General features: G+C 37.3%; 1 protein-coding gene across 3 annotated transcripts in view; it reads left to right on the top strand.

The window, feature by feature from the left end:
* The window catches only part of ptprma (protein tyrosine phosphatase receptor type Ma), a 337914-nt gene extending 321267 nt beyond the window's left edge, over positions 1-16647 (top strand). For 2 of the 3 annotated variants that reach the window (XM_055228668.1, XM_055228667.1), the window contains 5 exons: positions 1338-1469; positions 5831-5956; positions 8295-8458; positions 9464-9599; positions 12177-12549. In XM_055228668.1, coding sequence (XP_055084643.1) covers positions 1338-1469; positions 5831-5956; positions 8295-8458; positions 9464-9599; positions 12177-12230 — 612 coding nt within the window. In that variant the 3' untranslated portion in view covers positions 12231-12549. Of the gene's footprint in view, positions 1-1337; positions 1470-5830; positions 5957-8294; positions 8459-9463; positions 9600-12176 lie in introns of all 3 variants that reach the window. The other variant, XM_055228666.1, reaches the window with a different exon arrangement.
* Positions 16648-17164: the final 517 nt, after the last annotated feature.

The following is a 17164-nucleotide window of genomic DNA, read 5'->3' as shown; positions in this document are numbered from 1 at the left end:
GACAGCTTTATGTTGATGGTATGAAATGATTTGTGTTTCTTGTGCTGATCTTTCAGATATGATTTAGTCGGTCTCATTTTTGTGTCTATCCTTTGAAAATAGCAAATTACATGAACTTTTACACTAAAATGATAATAAATCATATGTTACATCCTGACAGTTACTCCTTAAGTTACACTTGCTTAAGTAGTATTTTTCCCAAATATATATATATATATTTTTTTATTGTTGCTTGAGTAATTTCACTATTTTGTACTTCAACGCAAGTAGCAAAATTGGCTACTCTACCCTCCTCTTATAATGTGCACGCTCTTATAATGTAATAGACTATAAGCAACAGCCTATTTAGTTGAATCTTTAAAGTGTTTATGGCAAGTGTACATGGTCTTGTAATTATTACTTCATTAGGTGGGGTAGTTTTACACACAGCTATGAAGAGCAGTTGAAAGAAAATAAATGGAAGTCGAGCTGAGGTTTAAAAAAGAATCCCTCTATTTGTGAGTTTTGCACAGTCTTTATAATTGTGTATTATCTTTCCTCGGCGGGCCAAAATGAAAGTGCATTAGCGGGTCAACGGAAAATTCAGACAGTTTGCACATAAAAATATTGTTCTGCAAAGAGATGGATGATGAAATTGTCTTTGAATATTAGACAGGATTGGCCTCCTTTCCATCTCCTGATGGTTTTTTCAATACAAAATGTAATCAAAATAAATTCTTCTTAAAATCTCAGCGCTCCCTTGCAGGCCAAATTAGACCCCCTGGTGGGCTAAGTTTTGCCCGAGGGCCCCACTTTGGGCACCTCTGTTCTAACCAGTCATACATTACATACACAACCTGCTAGGAAAATAGAATGTTTCATAGTTATATGCAGCAGATCTGATCTGTAATTTGGCCTGGTTGCTCCACCTGTTTGTTTCCATGGAGATGGATACATTTTATGCCATACTGTGGAACATTCCAGGCAGAGCAATATTTCCATCGAGACAAGCAGACTTACCACCAGAAAAGTTACATAGTGCACCTTTATCCTGGGATCACCCTTTTATTAATTAAATGAAACAGCTGAGATCACCCAGGTCACCTTCAAATGCATCAGTCCATTCACACCTTGTAATATAATAAAAGCTGCTACACCAGACTGGACTATGCCAGTCAAAGTTATCCAAGGGCTAAATCTGACCCACAGTTGGCGAGTCTCCTTCTACATGAATCCTCCATTAGAGAAGAGCAGAGAAGAGTACGCAGGTTAAAGCATAGGGTTCATTTTGGTAAGTTATTTTTAGTTGTGTGTCTATGTGATGTAAATGAAGCTCTGTGGTCTTGTGTGTGTTCCAGAGTTATAAGCAGCCGTCGGCGTTCATCGTGACCCAACATCCTCTGCCAAACACAGTCAAAGACTTCTGGAGACTGGTCCTGGATTACCACTGTACGTCCATAGTCATGCTCAATGACGTCGACCCAGCACAGGTAAAAACAATTAGATTTTTAACAGTGTATGTGTCTATTTATCTGTCAAAACACTAAATGTGCAAACCTTCAGAGCAAAAAGTTAACGGCACTATGTAAGTCTTCCTCTATTTAAGACTGAAAATGACATTCTATTGTATAAGTAAAAGATAAAGTGTTTTCCATTTACTAGCATTAAAACTGAGTTTGAAATTTTAGCATCATGACAACACTACTGCTTTGTAAATCCTTTATAGTATTGCATTATTCTTAACTATCTCACATTTTTGCTACATAAGCAAATTACTTGAAAAACATGCATCCTTGCTTTGACGAGGTCACCTGTCCACAGATCTGATCTGTAACTTTGCACTTGTTCTGTCATCTGCTTGTGGAGTTGGAAAATATGAATTCTATACTGCAGAAATTTCAAGACAATATTAAATGTGTGTCTATAGTAGTGTTGTCACAATACAAACATTTCAAACTTAATTTTGATACTAAGGAATAAAAATATACTTTTCTTTAGATAATAGAATGTCATTTTAAACATTAAATAATAGTGCTTTCTTGTCTATTACCTTGAGGCCTTATCTCTGTGTAATCCCCCAGTCTTGGGAGGTTCCATAGTGGTCCATGTGTGTATATTAGTCCATGTGGTCTTATACTTGTTCTGATACAGCTCAAGAACATTCTGAAGCTATTCAGAAAAGGTTCATTTCTGTCCTGTGAATGTGACTTTTTAGTATCAGTTCTCCCTCAAATGAGTATCTAGTTTCAATACTAGTTTTATCATCGATTAGTATCTGATTTTTGATACGTTTGACAACACTAGTCTGAAGTAACTGCATTTGTCAACTTATATAGTTGTAACAGAAAGGAAGTGATGTGCCAAGTGGAAAGTATACATTTTTAATATTGCCTTGGTATTGGTTACACAGTGCACCTTAAGCACGCTTTGGGGCTTTAAAAATACATTTGTTTTATCCCAAGAAATAAACTTGTCCAGTGCTGCAAACAGGGAAACATCTTTGCAACTTATTTGTGGGAATTTACAAAAAGCAGTGTACTCCAAACTCTGAAACTGTGTCTTTCACAAAGTGGAGCTGTGGAGGTGGACTAGTGCAGCTGCAGGTTTCTCAGCCCCAGGCTCTGTCATCATACCCAGGGATCAAAGCCTGAAGCTGGGTTAGTTTCCCACCACTCTCCCCTCTCTCCCCGGTGTCTGTCTATCTGTCTGGATGGAGAGATGGAGAGATGGAGGGATAGAATAGTCCTTTCATTCATTATTCTGACTGTAGAGAGTATAGACACACAGGTGCAATGGGAGGTACACCAGCCAACTCCACATCTGTCGAATTTGTCTGGTTTTGACTCTTACAAAGACGCAAAGAAGCAAGATAACATTTAAGGATAATTTGTGTAAAAAATTTGACATAGTAACTTGACAGCAATGAATAATACTAATGTGCCTCATTCATGAAGCGTTCTTACAAACACATTTGTACTTGAGGCCTTCTTATGAACATTTTTGTTTTCTTAACTGAAAATGTTGGAAAAACAAATCCTACGAACAGGAGCACTCACAAGAACTAAAATTCTGCTGTTGTAGAATATTATTACTCTGATGTAACACAATTCTAATTCCTGCTGATTGTAACTGTTTTCTTCAATGACTTATAAAAAATATCACTATGTGATACAATAACATTTATGAGGACTTTTATAGAGCAGGTAGTCTATGTGGTCTAACAGACTTTATAGGCTGCAGTGACAGCCTCACTCTGTCCCAGCCCCAGTGCTGTCCATATGGGCCACTGTTACAGCTCTGCACCTGGTCACCATGCTGGACTCATCAGCCCCATGACCAGAGCGCACTCATATGCGCCCCTTCACTATTTATCGCTTGTGCACTACACGCAGAAAGCGTGCGTGATAAATACAATAACACTGAAGGTGACAGAGGATGCTCATGTGTGTTTGGGACATTTTAAATCTTCACTGAAGCTGTAAACTGCAGTAGTCTGTAAACACACTCCACCTGACTTCCTCAGTCACTCTCCCTTGCACTTTCATATGTAAAAATGCTGTGTAATACCCCCTCTTTAAGATAAGGTACCAATCACATCAATAAAAATATAACATAATCCATTTTCATCTAAGATTTCATTCCTGGGATCACCACAAATCTCCAGCCTCCAAAAGTGTATTGACGAGTTTCTCAAGTAACAGTATTTACATGTAGTCCTCCATTCAAATTCTCATCATAGTTATTATCCAGTCAACTCTTCTCCTACATACCGGAGGGGACCAGGCGATTTACAGTTCCCTCTAAGTCCCGTAGGGGGCACGGCTCCGTGTGTGAATCATATGGACTGAGCACAGCTGTCCACCACAGCGCCATCTGACTACTTTCACTGGGATTAGCTCACTGTTTACAGAGCTACGTGCTTGAGGAATTAAGATGCGGCATCACAAGCGCATATTTACAGATAAAATAAATATATTAGTCTATATGACAAATACACATGAGTAGGTAGATAATTGTGATCGTACTATTGTTTGCTGTGTACATTTACTTGAGTATTAGTTGTGCTTATAGATGTATTTTTCTTTTCTTTATCAATGCTAGTATTGTATTACACTCTTGAATACAGTCTTGGATAAATTACCCCTATGTTTTGTAATTAGTTTTTAAGATGCAAGTAGTGAAATAACGTATGCATATTTTTATTCTAGATGAAGCTATTTGTATTATTATTGTTGGTAAACCCCAAAACTTGCACTATTCTAAATATTGTGTAGTCTGTAGACCTATTAGACAGCTCGTTTGACTGAATGCTTCAGACCCTTGCAGGAGACCCATTAATTTTAATAGGACAACAAAATAAAAACATGAATTTTGACATTTGTAGACGGCACAGACAAAAAGTTGCTGTTTAATTGTTTGTTACATTTGGCAACAATAATACTAGTCAATATCTAACAGCCAGCTCCAGTTTCTAAAGTTCACATTTGTTTGCAGGACTTGTGGTTCTACTATATATTTTTTTCTGTAAATTTGTCCAGCATAAGGTTCGATACAAGAATGATTATTTTTTTGTCTTTTTCATGTGGTCGTTAGCATATATACTCATTTTCATCAAGTTACTCATTTGATGTTTTCATAGTTAGTGATGTTTGGAGGTTAACGCTAACTCTCCCATTGCAATTGCATAGAAGCTAACGTATGGAAGGGTACCAACTAGGCGTTTTGTTTACAGTTACTGGAATGCTCTATAGCCTGCACATTTTACAAGGAAAGTTGGATGAAAACCATAAGCAATCAACAAAGAAAAGTGGGTTAGCCTTTGCTGTCTATTAGAAGAAAACAGCACTGCATGAAATTTATTAGGGAACATATTATAAAGAAAAGCAAAATTGGATACTTTGGTGCCACAATTGCAATTTAATTATCTGGTAATGAACTTTTGCAAACACACCTGCACCTGTTTTTAATGTTTTAATGTTTGGTGTGGACTGTATTTTGAACAGGGCGCCCATGAAAAAGAGAGTCTAAGTGCTCTCATTGGGTATAAATAAAGATAAATAAATAAACTGACAAGCTATTTTTATCCAAAGATGTGGCTGGGTGAGAACCATGTGGAAACAGTTGTAGGACCTATAAAGATAAAAAGCCTCTGCCACTAGAATGGGCCAAATACAGTGTCAAACTTTTCACTGCCTAACTTTTAAGTACCTCGACTGCTTATTATTTCATTACATGGTTATTTATTCAATACATCCCATTATGATGCACATAGTCGGCCTCATGCGCAGTCAGAGGCTTTAATAATCTGGTTCAGCTCAGTGCTCATTGATTACACAGGGCGGCCCCCGCTGAGAGCACATCTGTGTACGACTCTGGTCTATCACCAACTCTAGCTCTGCTTTTGTCTTCCCATCAAAATCATTTAAAGTGATACAAAAGAACGCACCGCTTTTCAATGATCTACGTAAAGGAATTGTATGTACTCTGCGCTGTTACTGTTTTAAAAAAAGGGATTACAGTTTAGGGTTGTTAAAAGCATCAAAAATCAGATGCGAATCAATACAGCACAACACTGTATGTCTTGACATGTAAAAATATCTATCTTAGTATTTTTTTTATGTAATTTGAGTAATAACTGGGATGACAACTTCTTACTTGTGTTTTGAAGTAATTTGCGTGTCATTTTTGACTGGTGTTCCCCCTCTGTTTATTAAATTGAAACTTTAAAAAATCAGTCTCCTTCTCATCAAACTAATGATTCCAATGTTTTTGTTGTAATTTCATGCATGATTAATGAATTTCATCCCGTCCTTGTGCTTAATCACACGTCTGTTGTCTCGTGTGGTTGTAGCTGTGTCCTCAGTACTGGCCGGAGAACGGGGTGCACCGCCACGGGCCCATCCAGGTGGAGTTTGTCTCTGCAGACTTGGAGGAGGACATCATCAGCAGAATATTCAGGATCTACAACGCTGCCAGGGTACGGACGGGGACTCAGCTATTAGTACTACTACCACTATTACAACACTGTGTTATATCATGTGATGGTATGGACATTGGCCAGGTCATTTATGAAACTTCCATATCTGGTTTATGACCAAAACGAGGTGGTTGAAATAAAATTGATGCTGAGATTGTACAGCAGGTCTGGAGGTAGCCATATACACACATATAAGCAAATGGCAAAGTGCACATGAAAACTACTTTAAGTGCATGAAACATATTGCCCATTGTACAGTAGGTAGGTCTGGGTGGGTTCAGCAGATTGACTGTCCTGTTCTCTGAGCCCAAGGGCTGGTTCTGAGGTGAGCAAAGCATCGAGACTGAAGCACAAATCTGGTTTAGTTTGTTATGTCGTTCTCAACAGCTCGTCCTCTCTGCACTTGGTTCTTCCCAAAGGGGCACCTAACACCACTCCCCGCTCCAACTCCTCAGTGCCAGACCTGATCACCTGCTGGTTCAGACTCTGGGTTTGGATCAAGTGCGACTGTAGCACATTTGTCACATGTATCACATGTGACTTAGAAGTTCAATTAATTCAATGAATTGCCATAAAATCTTTATAAATTATGAAATGACAAACATAGAATATTTGGGTTAAGATTTATTTTAAGATAAACAGCATTTTTATGCTGTAAACACTAAGGGTCCCCTGAATTTTTGGGACGTTTCATTCAAATGATGCTGGTATTCATTCGCAGCTTAAACACCACATGTCCTTTGCTCAAATATACACTCTTCCACCGCAGTGTTTGTAAATGAAGGCCATTCAGTACAAGTACTACCACTACTACCACCACCACCACCACTACCACTATTACTACCACCACTACCACTACAGACAAAACTAGTGGTTATCAAACCACTGGTTTGTGGTTTCTTGATCAAACATGTTACTTTTCAAAACACCCCTATAGCAAAACTAGGACATAATCTCACTTTGAGTTATAAAACGTTGAAAAGTCCACTGCTCCTCCAATCAACACCTAAACATACAGACCATGGGAGGTGGAGAAACAGCTTAACAAGTCTGAGCTCGGCAGGTGCAGGAGCTATGCCCACTAACAACTGTTACACCTGCAGGACTCTTCTAGATTACAGAAGATTGCTGTGTTTCAGAAGACATCACAACATCTTATAGTTACTCTATCCTACTGCTACTTCCTGGTTCACAGCCTCATTTTGACATTAAATGCACTTTAATGGTTCATTCCCTTAACCCTATTTTAATGACTCAGACTTGTACTCGGACATACCTGAGGACTTGAGTTGAACTCAAAAATCCTTACTAGATTACAACCTTGATTACTTCTTCTACCAAGTGTACGATTACCACAAAGTCGCTCAAACTAACTTGAATAATTTCACAATGGGGTATTAAAACATTGAAACTACACACTTCTGTGGATTAGTACAGTAACAGGGACAATTATTCAGCCGACAGATGTTGAATGTTAAATATTAAAAATCCCCTCTTAAAATTCAGTTCATCCCAGTTTAGTTTGACTGAATATACAAAGTGATTATGACACTTATTTTTGAAGCAGATCTCATACTTTAGGTCTCTGGAGAAAAGACAAAATCTTTAAATTAGGTTATAATTTAAAAATATATGTTGTACACCTCCCATAGATACTCAAAATACTAACTTTATCAGTACAACAACTGTATTTTGGCATCATGTAGATGCCACCACCTACTTAATCTCTTGCCCCTGTCTCTTACCTCTGTCTCTCGCCCCTGTTTCTTACCCATGTTTCTTGCCCGTGTCTTTTGCCCCTCTCTTACATCACTTTCTCTTTCTTATGCCTGTCTCTTGCCTGTGTCTCTTGCTCCTGTCTCTCGCCTCTGTCTCCTACCCCTTTCTCTTACACCTGTCTCTTGCCTCTGTCTCTTGCTTTTGTCTTTCACCCCTTCTCTTGCCTGCTTTTCACCCCTGTCTCTTGCTCCTGTCTCTTGCCCCTGTCTCTTGCCCCTGTTTCTTGCCCGTTTCTTGCCCCTGTCTCTTCCCTCTGTCTTTCACCCCTGTCTCTTGCCTGTGTCTTTCACCCCTGTCTCTTGCCCCTGTCCCTCGTCCCTGTCTCTTGCTCCTGTTTCTTGCCCCTGTCTTTCACCCTTGTCTCTTGCCTCTGTCTCTTGCCTCTGTCTCTTGCCTCTGTCTTTCACTCCTGTCTTTTACCTCTGTCTCTCGCCTCTGTCTTTCACCCGTCTCTTGCCTCTGTCTCTCACCTCCGTCTTTCATCCCTGTCTCTTGCCCCCGTCCCTTGCCCCCGTCTTTCGCCCCTGTCCCTTTGCCCCCGTCTCTTGCCCCGTCTCAGCCTCAGGACGGGTACAGGATGGTGCAGCAGTTCCAGTTCTTGGGTTGGCCCATGTACAGGGACACACCCATGTCCAAGCGCTCCTTCCTCAAACTCATCAGACAGGTGGACAAGTGGCAGGACGAGTACGACGGAGGAGAGGGGCGCACCGTGGTCCACTGTCTGTGAGTATTGCACTGGCTCCATCTACAGGCCATTCACTGCAACTCCACACGATACAAGTTAGACTGTTAGAGAAGGTGGTTTGGACATTCTGGTTATTGTAATATCTTAACCTTACAAGTGCTCATTTACTTAATACACAACATACGCTCTTGTGAACTTTAAGCCATGTTAGAATGTTTTTACCTCATCAAAACCATCCCTGGAGTTGTGTTTTGTTTCATTCACACATGCTTGAGTAATCCTGCATTATTAGTCTGTCTACATCTCCAAAGCTCAAAATGTACTGTTCCACTTTGTGATGTCATGCAGTGGTACTTTTGAACTTAACTTTTTTTTTTTCAGTAGAAATCGGCAATTCCAGAGCCGTAATTATCCAAATGATTCAAGTGAAGATGTATGGAGTTTAAAAACACAGTCACGCACTTCCTGCATCACCGCATGATGTCACAAAGTGGAACAGAGTATTTTCTGTTTGGGAGAAGAACTGCAGAATTTCTGTGTTAAACTGCAGGAATGTTTTTGATGAGGAAACAACATTATAACATAGATCAGAAAGAAGTGTAATTTAGGCCCTTTAAAATGCTTGCTCTTGATTTGAGCAGTACTGATCCATCCAAGGTATAGAATACACTTTTTTTTTCTTATTTACTGTTTTTTATGTGTCATTTTTACACTATTCAAACCTCAAATACTCTTAATGTAGTTATTAGTTAATCATTTTAACTTGTATGTTCCCTTTTTGTATAAACAGGGGATGAAGATTATAACATTAGAATATATTTTTACCCACTCACACATAATCGGATTTCTTATATCAAATCTGTATATCAAATAAAAATATCAAATCTCTATAATAAGTTGTATTGAGCTTTTCATAATTATCTTACCCCAGCAAACTTGTCAACTGTTTTAAAAGTTTTGTACTTTCAAACTATATGGGCCTATAGTACTATAGTTGTAGTAGTTAACACAATTTAAACACCAAATCTCTTGTTCTTGTGCAGAAATGGAGGAGGTCGCAGTGGGACGTTCTGTGCCATCAGTATCGTGTGTGAGATGTTACAGCACCAGCGCTCTGTGGATGTGTTCCATGCAGTCAAGACTCTGAGGAACAACAAGCCCAACATGGTCGACCTCCTGGTGAGACTAAAGCACATGTGATATTATAACATTTAACATATACAGGCCTAATATAACATGGTTTATCTTTATGTACATTTGATACGTTGCAGCTAATGTCATCTACATTCCCTGCGGGTGTGGAGCTAACTGTAGGCATTGCTCTGTCTGAAGCTCTGTTACTCAAGATAGACTTTAATTGGAGCTTTTTCAATACAATCTGACCAGAAAGAGTTGACTTAATTGGAATTACAACAGGTGACGTGATTTTGGACAGTTAAGCAAGTCTCTCACACATAAAATTACAGTCACAAGCTAGCTAGCATTAGCCAACACTTTTTCAGTTAGTCACTCTCACCTCTTTGTTGATGGTCAAACACCCAAACAGGACCATGGACCATCCTATTTATCACAGGCTCCTGAAAATGTGTTGATTAAATCCATTTAGTATCTTTTTATTGACTTGAACTTAAAACTTATCAGGTTGTGTTTGCTAATGTGTGCATAGTGTCAACAAAGTAACTCCTGAACATTCTGCCATAGACATACATTTAGATCCCCCAGCGTGATGTCACTGCAAAGTATCAATAAATAAATGCATACGGTCGTCTTTTATATCGTTTAACATTTTTGATAATCAGCACTTTAAGGCCGATATCACAACCCCAAAAAATGCTTTGAAAAAACGTGAATTGTTATTGTAAGAAGGGTCGCCTCTCCACAGATCTGACTCAGCTTCGTAGCGTCACATGCGCGGTAATGTCTCTGGAACAGGCAAAAGCAACAGCATCTCCCTGGAGACAAGCAGGTGGCAGAACCTCTAGCAGAAAAGTTACATGTGCCTTAGTGCAGTCTGTCAAACCACACAGACTCTAAATCACAAGTACATTTTTGCATAGGTTTTATGATAAAGATGACATACACGTTTTACTTAGTTTTCTCCTTGTCATCTGTTAATGTTTCCTGATGTAAAGTGAATTGGGTGATTTGTTGAATGTTCCTGACCCTCGCAGCTTTACAAGGCGTCAAAGATGTAGTGATACGTTTTAAAAGTCTTCATTAGTTTTTATCACAAAATCAATGAACATTTGGAGCCGGCGCCAAACGAAACACTGTGCCAAGATTTGCAAACATCGTCTGCTGCACTTTTCCAAAAGAGCTCAACTTAAATGAAGGACATCCAAACATGAAATACTTCGTCTTTGTAAAAACAGTCAATCTCTCCTCCTCCGTAATTTATACTTTTGTGCAGAGGAAACAAAGCATTTTAAATGGCCTGATAGTTATGCATAATTGACTTGTATATGCTTTTAAAGGTCCTATATTAAGCTAAACTTTCTCTTGTGAGCTTTAAGCCATGTTAGAATGCTGTTACTTCATCTAAAACATATCCAAAGTTGTGTTTTGTTTCATTCACACATGTTTAAATAAACGTGCATTATTAGGATGTCTACATATCCAAAGCCAAAATTCAAGTAGTGATAATCTTCAACTTAACACCTCTCTTTAGCTTTGTTCAGTCAAGATGGTCAGTTCCAGGGCTTAAATTATACAAATGTGTTTTCTGTTTGAGAGAAGAACTTCTTTTTTGTTCTTGGGCCTTGATGAAAGCTATGTTGGCCGAAACATGTTGTTGTTATTCCTATTAGCCAAGATGCCATAAAGGCTTTTTAACTTTTTGACAGACTTTTTGTGGTCTAATTGTTTGTTTTGGGGGTTTTTTAATACGCATTGTTGATATTTTACCCTACAGACAACTACTTAATTATTTTCAAGTTAGAAAGAAGCCCTCTCCAAAGACCTAAAATTTTGAACTATACATGTTCACATGCAACACTTCATTTTTTTTTAATGCAGGATTTGTGTGTTAAACATGTGTGACTGAAACAAAACACACCTCCAGGTCTGTAATATATCCGTATAAAACATGTTAATTAAGATCCACTGCTTGCTTGCCTCTAATGTGGTTTACAAAGAACAAAATGTCTCAACTCTATTTTTGGAGTTTTTAAGCATTATAAAATATTTTTTGAATTTTAACCATTTGCAATATGACAATAATAAAAGAATTTTTGAATTAAAAGCGGCATAATATGTCAGTGTGATGTTTGTTAATTTCCAGGTAGTGTTTGATGTTAAGTGTTGCCTTTGTATGTTTCAGTGTTTTTTTGTAAATTCTTTTCTGTCAAATATGAATGAAAAAAATCAGCATAATAATATAACGCCTCCCCACAATATCACAGTAAGGTTTGTGATTGGAACATAATTTATATATATATATATATATATATATATATATATATATATATATATATATATATATATATATATATATATATATATATATATATATATATATATATATATATAATATGCTTTATTTGTTTCTTCTTTTCTTTTATTATTATTATTATTATTTTTTTTTTTTTTTTGCATATGACATAAATATTTAAGGGTTCAAGTGGATAAGTGTGTGTGCCAAGAAACACCAGCGTCTATACTTTCTGAGAACATTAAGGACGTCGTTTGCATTCATCAATTTTTTTTTCTTGCTGTACATTAACTTTTCCATCATTGACTCTCTCTTTCCTTGTTTAGGACCAGTACAAGTTCTGCTATGAAGTGGCGTTGGAGTACTTGAACTCTGGATAACTTTTGGCCAGCCACATTTCCCCATTGACTTAAACTGGAGACTGGCACTTCCTGTACACAGTCGGAAACCGGCTCCTGCTCCCTACTGCCCCCTCCTGGACTGCACTGGACATGGCAGACGTGTACAGAGTTTCATACAGCCCTTATTGACACAGGCCAGAGCAAAGAAGACGTTTTATTTTCACGCAGGAAGTTTCCTCTGTCGCGGATCCCTCGCTTTCTGTTTGTCCAATACAGTCCTGTGGTTGTTGCCTTGATCTACTCTGGACTAGCTTTTGGTAACGCTTTAGAAATAAGTTTGTAATGAATATTTACAGTGTCTTAGCAAATTTAAGTTGAAAAAAGGTACGCAAAATTGACTCTGGTGAGCTTTAAGCCATGTTAGAATGTTGTTATCGCGTCAAAAACATACCCGGGCTTGTGTTATCTTTCATTCACACGTGTTTGAGTAATCCTGGACTATCGGGCTGTCTATATCCCCAAAACTCAAAATGCTCTGTTCCACCTCGTGATGTCATGAAGTGGTAGTTTTTAAGTTAACAGCTGCCTTTTGTTTAGAAATTCCTTGGCTGAAATTATCCAAATGATTCACGTTAAGGTGTAAACAGTTTAAAAAAATAGTGGAGGACTTCCTGTATTACAACGTGACATCACAAGGTGGGACAGAGCGTTTTCTGTTTGAGAGAAGGACTAAATATGCAGGGTTTGTGTGTTAACCATGTGTGAATGAAACAAAACACAACTCCAGGTCTGTCTAACTGTATCAGTAAGACATTGGTTTGCAAGGAAGCCATACGAAACATGGTTAAAACATAGAAAATACAACATAAAGTAATTATGAATGATTTAGTCTATAATTTGAATAAGTAAAATCATCTTTAGGCCCTTATAGACCTCTCCCTCCCCAGACGCTTCTTTCTTCTTTTAAGCAGCTAGATTAAAACCCCTGCAATGAGATCTATGTATTCTGAAATGTAAAATATAACTAACTTTGTATAAATAAGTCATGAATGCAAATGAAATGCATTGTCTATTTTATGTATTTTATTTCCAGGGATCATTATTAAAACATGTACAAATGTAGTACTTATTCATAGTTTAGTATTTATTGAAGAGGACCAAAATAGAGTATATTTACATGTATTTGAATTGTAAAAACTGGTGCAGCATAGTTGATCTATGAATGCCAATTAAAGTATTTATACAAAACATTATCAGATCTATATAAAAGCAAAATACTGTGAGTTTATTCAAATATATCTTGAAATTGCAAGATTTAGCAATGTATCCATTTTATTGAAAGTACATATGACAGTTTTTCATGTTTTTCTAATTCTGTTTGATGGGACAGTATCTGCAGTAAATATTTGTCGTAGTTTTATATCAGTTTAGTGGAAGTTTGCGGAAAAGTGCAAAAATACAGCAAGTAGTGGTGCGTTTTAAACTCAAATACCTCTACCTACGTCATCAACACTGAAAATTCTATCTAAAATGCAGGGACAATTGCACAAGGAAGGGTTTTTTTTCCCAGTAAGTTTAACAAAATAAAGGTCTTGTCATCTGTTTTTATTCCCCTGATCATAACTTGTGTAATTTAGACAAGCTTTGCCCAGGTCACGATAAAAATTTTGACACATGATATATCACTACAGGGAAATATCGCGATAAACGATAATATTGAAAGTACTTTATGCCACTGACGCAAAGCAAGAAACCCCCAGTGAACCCCGTTTTAAATATGACAGTATCACTCAAACGACATGAGCTGCAACAAAAAACAGTATAAGAGAATGATCCAACAGCCATAGAAGTTATTTAATCAGCTCAAATCTTGCATAAAAATGGCTAAAATCTCCCACTTTTCAAAGAAATCATGCATGCGATAAATATTAACCCCCAAAATCTATTATTCCAGCTTTCATTTATAGAACAATAAGTGGATATAATAATTATCTTGACAGTCCTAGTTTTGCCCCTTGTACTGTATGGTTGCTAGGTAACAGAACAGAAAATTATAAACTTGATCAAAATTTTAAAATGAACAAAAGGTGAGATTTTTAGTAAGATCTTGTAAGATATATTATAATATTAACTATGTTTTTGTGAAAAAGTACTCTAACCTGTCGTATGCACTTTAAATTGATTCTAAAATACCCTGATGTTGGAAGGTGGAAGAACCTGATGATAATAATAATAATAATAATCCAGGGTCACTCATACATTTGTGAATGAAACAAAACACAACTCCAGGTCTGTTTTTGTAGAGATAACAATATTCTAACACGGCTTAAGTTCACAAGAGTCCATTTTGCCTGATATAGGACTTTTAATAGTGATAGTTGTCATTTGCTAACACACTGTAATTATGTTATTACTACTTCTTACTGTGCAACTATTTCTATGAAAGCGCCTGCTGTACAAATGTATCCTGTCTACAGTGCAAAAAGAAAAACCTACATGAGTCAAAACTTTAATTTAGAATATACATTTTGATTTGAGTTGCCCAGTTACGTTTGGTTTCAATTTAGACATCTTTTGGTTGCTAGACAATTTAGATTTTTTTCTATGATATTTTTTATACTAAAGTCATTTCTGCCAACACAGTACACTACACTACCACTCAGAAGTTTGGACACACTTTTCCATTTATTTTTCTCTACTTCCATGATTATTTACATTATAGATTCTCACTGAAGGCATCTAAACTATGGACACATATGGACTGTAGTAAACAAAAAATAAACTCAAAATAGCTCAGCACTTTATTTTTGATTTATTTATTTATTTATTTATTTTTTTTGATTACTGCTTTACACAGCTGAGACTTCAATGAGATTTCACTGAGAGAAGACCAAGAGTTTGCAGCACTGTCAACAAAGCAAAGATTGGCTACTTTGAGCAATTGAATATATAAAAAAAACAAAAAAAACAAAAACCCAATAGTTTTTTCTTCACTACATAATCCTTGTGTCATATATTTGATGTCCTCTGTGTGCATATAAAATGTGGAAAACAGTAAACATAAAGAAGAAAAACAACATTCAATGAGAACATGTGTCCAAACTTGACTGGTTGTGTGTATTATCAATGCAATTAGGAATCTTTTACTTACTTAATGAGAGAAGTTTTGGTTGAAATCGGTAGAAATATCTTGTAAGCCTGAAAAATTATATAAAAACAAATAAGTGCATAAATGTTGGTACAATTAAATGGTTCAGGGTTTGAACTCTGACCAGTGCATAGTGTCGTTGTGTCCTTTGGCAAGACACTTCACCCATCTCGCTTAAGTGTTAATATAGTGTGGGATTGAGTGATTGACCTAAAGGTGCATTATGTTACTTTCCCGGTGGAGGGTTCAATACTTCTAATCCTCTTGTTTCCATTGAGATGTTATTGCTTTGCCTGGAATTTTACTTGTTAGTATGGCTTTTATTCAGCTACAAGTGTTTTTATTTTTGTATTTGTTCTGTGAGTGGGGTCGCCTCTCCACAGATCTGACCTGTAAGGTGACCTGGTGGCATCGCTTGCTTGTCTCCACTGAGATATGCAAATTTAAACTGCAACTAAACTCCACCCACAACCACATTTCAAATAGAGCAGCTAAACTGGACAGCACCTCGAAGACTAAACATGAGCGAGAGGGGGAGGAGGGGCGGGGTTTAGAGGCATAAACAACAGTGTGATTGGTCTAACAGGTATCCACATTTAAAACTCCACCCCTAAAACCAGGTGTTTGTAATTAGAAACTCCTGACAGTAATCAGGGCAGTCTTTTGTGATGTCACCAACTACTTGAAATTGCAGTGGCCACTAAAGGTCATTTAAATTTAGGCGTTTTGGACCAGAAAGCTGCAAATTGACCTAGTTTGCACTAAAGATGCCAAAAAATCACTAGGAACCGTAGATGATGCTATTACCATCATATACACAGTTTAGTAGCATGTCTAAAAAGTGCCAAGCTCCACTTTAATGCCCTATTGTGGAACATTCCAGGCAACGCAATGACATCACCATGGAGACAATCAAGCGTCAGATTTGAATTGAAATTGTGAAAACTCAAATCAAGATCATATTCTGAATGTAAAGCCTTTATCTCATGTAGTTATTTTATTTTTTGCATATTCTGCTTATTCCTGCAGGCCATGTTCCACAGTGCAGCTTAATTGTGATTAAATGTAAATGTAGATCTTTGGCACTCAGTCAACCTCTGCTTCTCTCACGGGGATCCAAAGCCTGATTTGCACTCCCACGCCCTCTGCTGTGCATATTGTACATATATCTGGAGATTATTTATTCATGTTTTTTTGTTTTTTTCTTTAGTGATATTTTCGGTAAGTGACAATCATATGTTTGATGGGTTAAACTGTATTATTGTGTTTTGGGTCATCAGCGTATGACAGATTTATTCCATTGTAAAGAAAAAAGATATTATATAAATGTTCTAAAATATTAAATAATGCTTCTTGTGTGTGTCTCTTTATTATGGGAAATTGTATTAGAGCGACATCTGCTGGAGAAATGTAGAAGTGCAAGTGCTTGTTTAAATGGTGTTGGGGAGTAGCCCACGTGTTCTCAGGTATTTTTTGAAGTTTTGTGGAGCCTGTGTCTGAATGTGGCTTTAGAACATGTGGGTGTGTGACGTCACTCTTAACGACTCCATTTTGTTTTTTGTTGCGTGAATCTACAAACTGTTGACCGTTGTGTGCTGCCTTCTGTCCGTGTGCTTGGTATAATGTTTTTTTACATTGCCTGGTCTGTGGGACGCATGATCACCAAATCCATGCGCCTACTGCTGGAGACGGTGATACCTCCTCCTCCCACAACAGACACAGGTAAGTACAAAATACAAAGATGTAGTGATTTTAAAATGAATGCAACAGGCTCTGTGCACAGCAACACTCAACATAACTCACTAATGCTTACTTTTATTACAAG

The sequence above is a fragment of the Periophthalmus magnuspinnatus genome, chromosome 17 (genome assembly GCF_009829125.3).
Source record: "Periophthalmus magnuspinnatus isolate fPerMag1 chromosome 17, fPerMag1.2.pri, whole genome shotgun sequence".
NCBI classification, from domain to species: domain Eukaryota; kingdom Metazoa; phylum Chordata; class Actinopteri; order Gobiiformes; family Gobiidae; genus Periophthalmus; species Periophthalmus magnuspinnatus.
This window is presented reverse-complemented; position numbering and strand designations above follow the sequence as displayed.